General features: G+C 37.5%; 1 protein-coding gene and 1 long non-coding RNA gene across 2 annotated transcripts; both read left to right on the top strand.

The window, feature by feature from the left end:
- Positions 1-599, top strand: LOC148295327 (uncharacterized). Its single transcript, XR_015835220.1, has 2 exons — positions 1-185; positions 276-599. It is a non-coding gene; the product is annotated as an uncharacterized LOC148295327 (long non-coding RNA).
- A 1,185-nt stretch (positions 600-1,784) lies between these two features.
- Positions 1,785-5,023, top strand: LOC110754820 (cysteine-rich receptor-like protein kinase 6). The gene is made up of 7 exons (XM_021955931.2): positions 1,785-2,689; positions 2,776-2,901; positions 3,038-3,165; positions 3,320-3,530; positions 3,619-3,856; positions 3,967-4,117; positions 4,226-5,023. Exons 1-7 carry the CDS (start codon positions 1,834-1,836, stop codon positions 4,562-4,564), a joined length of 2,049 nt encoding a protein of 682 aa, XP_021811623.1. The 5' UTR covers positions 1,785-1,833; the 3' UTR covers positions 4,565-5,023.
- Positions 5,024-6,063: the final 1,040 nt, after the last annotated feature.

The raw sequence follows: 6,063 nt of genomic DNA, 5'->3' as shown, positions 1-6,063 counted from the left end.
ACCACGCAAGTGGCACGAGCTGTCCTTGACTGCTTTTGTATTTATGTCATTGTCTTAGGCTTGCAAGCATTTACGGACTGAACCAATCAAGACTATTCTATATGTTGGTGGGGCGGTGCAATACGCATGGAGATGACCGACAACCACCCATCGAAACCCACAACCAACTCCTCTCCGTCCCTCTTGTGTGCTCTCTGTTTTTTTAATAAATAATTTTGGCTACTTTTTAAATTTGCGTTTTGGGATGAATTCTTATTTGGCTTTCTTTTTTGCAGGTTCCAATTTCTTAGTGAGGGTATCGGTTCATCACCTTGCTGCACCTTTCTGCTTCTTAGTCTGAAAGTGCAGACTTTAATGGACCACTTGTGTTCTTCTGAAGGTACAGGGACATAGGCCCGTTTGGTTTTTGGGAAAGGAGACTTGAGGATGGGAAATTAATTACTTTCCCATGTTTGGTAAGTCCATACATGGGAAATTATTGCCTGGCTCATAAAAAATAGGAGGGAAATTGAAGCCATCCCCCCAACTTGGGTTTTGTTTTCCCTCATTATGAGAAAGTTTGGAAAAATAAGTCAATAGTAAATAAACATTTTTCATGACTATTTTGTCCCCATTAACAATTTAGAATTACAATATATCATTAAATGTATTTTTTTTATTTGATTTAATATGGGTATAATTGAAAATTTATACCAACTTTGTTTTCCATTCTTAGTCAAAACAAACATGGGAAATGAAATAAATAGTTACTTTCCCAATATTACCAAAAGTGGGAAATGAATATTTTATTTCTCATCCCTTGGGAAATAATTATTCTTCAAATTTGTTCCGTAAATCAAACAAGGCCTTAAAAAAAAATTATGAGAAGTTTAAAAATAAAAAATAAAAGAGAGGGAATTTGGTTAAGTAAACTAGACCCAGCAATATCGTCCACGACCCGTTAACACGACACGAATTCGCACGAAAATAACAGTATTTGGGTTTAGCTTAATGGGTCGGGTTGAAAACGGATGGACCTGTTAGCCACCCGTTAAGCTAACGGGTCGTGTCAGTATTTTTCGCAAATCACCCGTTACTGTTAAGAGCAAGGGTATTTTTGTAATTTTTGTTCTAAAACTTGAGATTAATTTGAAACTCATATTGTCTAAGAGTTTTTTTGTTTGCCAATGTTTAATGTGGAAAACTTATTTAAGAATTTCAGCTTTATTTGTATTATATCTCTAATTTGAGATGTTTTCATTTAATAATTTGTTAAAAAATATTGTTTATTTTTTAAATGGGTGAAACGGGTTTAGCGGGTGAAACGGGTGAAAAATGACCCATTAACCATAACGAGTCGTGTCGTGTTATTCGCGAATTTGTGCGGATCGTGTTTGGGTCTAGTATTTCTGACCCGTTAGCTTAACGGGTCGTGTTCGTGTCAACCCGTTAAAAAAACGGGTTGATCCGTTAATGACCCGAAACCCGCAAAAACGACTCGTTTGCCAGCTCTAAAGTAAACTAACGTCGCTAACATACAGGAGCTGACGTCCTTTAATACTACTATACCAGGTGTCAATTTATCATTAGTTTGTAGTACCACCTGTCATTGTCATGTGGTACTACAATATCTCAATGTGGTGGAGCACCAAATGCCAATAATTTCAATTCAATAGAAAATTCAGTCAAATAACGTGTTTGATTCGTTTGACTTGTCGCCAACTACTAGCCCTACCATCTGTATCGACTTTTTCTTTCATTTATTTCATCACAGACTTCATATACCATAATATAGCCACATATCATAATATTTAAATACAATATCCTCATACAGATCCTAAAGGGGAATGCAATATGGTTTCCTCAAGATTTCTCTCTCTCCTTTTTCCCCTTCTTTTACTCATCGCTACTCGTCAAGCCTTTGCTCAAGAAGACTGGCTAGCTTATCAAAGCCACTTGTGTTCAAACAACGAAGGCAACTACACCACCAATAGTACCTACCACAGAAACCTCAACACCCTTCTCTCCTCCCTTCCCTCCAACAACACCGGTAACGGCTATGGCTTTTACAATTCATCCTACGGCCAGAGCTCCGACAACAACCAAGTTTATGCAATTGCACTTTGCTATATGGTCAATATTGACGACCCTGGTTGCCGCAATTGCCTTAATGTCTCTAGGTACGCTCTCATTGAGCTCTGTCCTAATCAGAAGGAAGCTATGTTTTTCAACCACGGTTGTATGTTACGCTACTCAAATCGTTTGATATATGGCACCATGGAAACTACGCCTTCTCTCTGTATGTCGAACACACAAGACGTACCGCCTTCCACCGTCAACGAATTCTTTCAAAAGCTTAGAGAGTTGTTAGTGAGCTTAAGAAGTGAAACTGCAGCTGCTGGTTCTCTTCGTAAGTTTGCATATGGAAACACAAGCGGTGAAAATATCCAAACAATATACGGTCTTACGCAGTGCACGCCAGACTTGTCCGAGCAAGAGTGCAATGATTGCTTAATTGGTGCTGTTGGAAATTTGTGTAGTAATGGGAAAATAGGTGGGAGAGTTATTAGACCCAGCTGTTACTTTCTGTATGAGGTTTACCCCTACATTAACGTTTCAGCTGTCAAGCCACTGCCATCTCTACCAAGCCCACCGTTATCATCACCACCAATATCTCCTCCTCCGCCTTCAACAACCAGGAATTCAGAAGGTTTCTGATTCTCTGAATTTTTGCAGTGCATATATGTATATATATGCAGAATGTTTTGATTATAGAAGATTTGGTGATTTTTGCAGGATCCAACAGATCTCGGAATGTCGTGATTATTGTTGTGTCAATCGTTGTTTCTCTGCTACTAATTATATCCATCTGCATTTGTTTGAGAGTGAGGAAGACAAAGGGAAAGCTTGAAATACTTCCAGGTACTGGAACAAAGTGAACTCTAGTGAACATCAAAATTCCATTTGATTTGCTGAAGCTTATTGTTGTTATAATATAATCATTTTGGATGCTCCTTAAACAAAGAATCTATTTAATTTTTCTGAAATTGTTCCTCAGCCGAAGATGTAGATGAAATTGGAAATGCAGAATCCTTTCAAATGGACTTTGGCACCATTAGATTAGCCACAGATGACTTTTCTGAAGTTAATAAACTCGGACAAGGCGGATTTGGCTCTGTTTACAAGGTAATTAATTAATTTCCTGCTAGAATTAATGATACATCACAGTCATATGGATATCAACTACAATATCAATTATTTGTCAACGTTTATATCCTTACATGAACACATATTATTTTCTTTGTTATATATTTGTCTATTTTGTCCTGATATTTTTCAGGGTAGACTTTTCAATGGAGAAAATATAGCAGTGAAAAGACTTTGTATGAATTCTGGACAAGGAGATAAAGAATTTCAAAATGAGGTCTTGTTAGTGGCCAGGCTTCAACATCGAAATTTAGTTAGGCTCTTAGGTTTCTGCTTGGAAGGACAAGAGAGGCTTCTTGTCTACGAATTTGTCTCTAATGCAAGTCTCGATCGTATCATATTTGGTATGGATATAGTTCTATATTCTATTTGTATGACATTCAACAAACAGTACTATACTTAACATAATCTTCTATTTGGATGAATGCGCAGACCCAATCAAGCGTGCAGAGTTGGATTGGGACAGACGATACAAAATTATAGTAGGCATTACTCGGGGGCTCCTTTATCTTCATGAAGATTCTCGTCTTAGAATTATTCATCGTGATCTCAAAGTTAGTAACATCTTGATAGATGGTGAAATGAACCCCAAAATTGCAGACTTTGGCATGGCAAGATTGTTCGTGCCTGATCAAACCCAGGCCAATACCAATCGAGTTGTGGGGACCTAGTAAGTACTAGACCAGCTGGCTATAGAACTTATACATAACTGAGTGATGCTATTTATCAATAATGTCCATCCATATAGTTAAATTTGATGACCATTTTGCTGATTTACAGCGGATACATGGCTCCAGAGTATGCAATGCACGGGCACTTTTCAGTTAAGTCTGATGTCTATAGTTTTGGTGTGTTAACTTTGGAGATAATAAGTGGACAGAAAATTAGTGATTTTCAGCATGGAGAGAACGTGGAGGATCTTATAAGCTATGTAAGTGAAAAAAAATGTTGTTTGGCGCATTACGCTAAATGAATGCAATGAGAAAGAGAACATTTGTATTTCTGATTATGTTTCTCTCACGTTAACAAATCATTGTAGGCATGGAAGAATTGGGTTAAAGGGACAGCTTCAAATCTAATAGATCCCACACTGAGGATTGGTTCAAGAAGTGAAATGATGAGATGCATCCACATTGGATTATTATGTGTGCAAGAAAATGCAGCTGATAGGCCAACCATGGCTTCAATTATTGTCATGCTGAATAGCTACTCTCTCGTTCTTCCAGTGCCCTCACCGCCATCGTTTGTTATGCACAGCAACACTGAATTCAAAACTTCTTTAGGGGCATTGGACTCTAATTCAGATGATCAATCACAAACCAACTCTACGAAAGTGTCGGTGAATGAGACTTCTATTAGTGACCTATACCCTCGCTAGCAAGTGTTAGCTTGTGTGTGAAAGCTTGGAGGTGTGAAAGCAGGAAATATTGACTTGACTTGTGGAGAATTGTGGAGACTTGTGGAGACTGCAGCTGCAAGTTCCAGGCTTTGGAAACCAAATATGATTAATGGCACCAGCGGCCTTCCTACTTTACAAGGCAATAACAAATAAATAAATGAACTTTCAAATTCCTTGACTTAAAGTCACTGTTTTGTTCTATATTCTTTCAGGGTAGGTTATTTAATGGATAATATATAGCAGTGAAAAGGCTCTCTGTCAATTCTGGACAAGGAGATTTAGAATTTAAAAATGAAGTCTTGTTGGTGGCCAAGCTTCAACACCGAAATTTAGTTAGGCTCTTGGGTTTTTGCTTGGAAAGAATTGAAAGGCTTCTAATTTATGAGTTTGTCCCTAATGCAAGCCTTGATCAAATCATATTTGGTATTTATGCTTCAATGGGTTTCTTGTTTACTTTTAACCTAAACGATTTATCATAAAATTAATTTCATACATGTCATATATATGCAACAAACATCATAACCAAACAGTGGCGGATCCAGGATTCAAAAGTCAGGTAGGTGAAATTTACCTTAAAAACTCGACGGTACGAGTGAATTGCTTTTCAGAGGAAATTATCAAAAACTTCAACGAAACTGTCCGGAATTGCACAGTCAAAAGCTATTTGGCTGCTTATAAGTTGTGTTCCCTCTTTTTTTAAAGTTTGACTGGGCCATCCCATAACACAAGAGTGTGGGCTGGTAAAAATTGTTTCCTTTTTTTTTTTTTTTTAAAGTTTGAATGGGCTATAACACATGTGGGTAGTTTTACATGGGCTGGGTAGGCAAAGGTTTACACTATCACATGTGATGGCTAGAAATAACCTTGTTTATATATAGGTTTTTTTTAGAGTGGTGATTTCCCCACTCCAATTTTGTCCACTTACACTCCATTTTATAACTGAAAAAGGAGTGTAAGTGGTCAAAATGGGAGTGGGGAAATCATTACCCTTTTTTTAAGTGAAAAAAATTGGGGTAGGCAGCTGCCTACCCTGCCCTGGCTGTAGAACCGCCACTGTAACCAAAGGAGGAAAGACTTGTGAGAATGAATATTGGCTTGTTGACTTGAGACAGAGTATATAACTTATAAGAAGCGTCAATCAAGCTAGAGATGCTGGTAACTAAGAAGCGTCAATCAAGCTAGAGATGCAAACTTTTAAGCGTGGAATAAAGTGTCGTGGATGACTTTAATTTACTTTCAGATAATCAAAGTCTCCTCATTAAAAATCAAACCATCTTAGTTTCAACAGTGTTTGAAACCTCACGGTGGTCAAATTAGAAGAACCAAGTGATAGGGCTTGATCCGTGAAAAAAAGAAAAAAATCTCAAACAAGAAGCTTATTTAATTAATTATTAGCTAGAGAGAGCTAAAAACTAGAAGCATTCTGCATATTTCGAAGTCTAGCTATAGCTTTCCATCAAAATCATAATCAATCCCCT

This window comes from Prunus avium, chromosome 4 (genome assembly GCF_965620075.1).
Source record: "Prunus avium chromosome 4, drPruAviu1.hap1.1, whole genome shotgun sequence".
Taxonomy (NCBI): domain Eukaryota; kingdom Viridiplantae; phylum Streptophyta; class Magnoliopsida; order Rosales; family Rosaceae; genus Prunus; species Prunus avium.
The sequence above is the reverse complement of the archived record's forward strand: the minus strand, read 5'-3'. Positions and strand labels throughout refer to the sequence as shown.

Bases quoted from the DNA above. Each gene is read 5' to 3' on its own strand.
- LOC110754820 (XM_021955931.2), top strand. From the start codon at position 1,834: ATGGTTTCCTCAAGATTTCTCTCTCTCCTTTTTCCCCTTCTTTTACTC. The intron at 2,902-3,037 runs GTACTGGAACAA...ATTGTTCCTCAG, and splicing joins AAAGCTTGAAATACTTCCAG to CCGAAGATGTAGATGAAATT. The intron at 3,531-3,618 runs GTATGGATATAG...ATGAATGCGCAG, and splicing joins TCTCGATCGTATCATATTTG to ACCCAATCAAGCGTGCAGAG.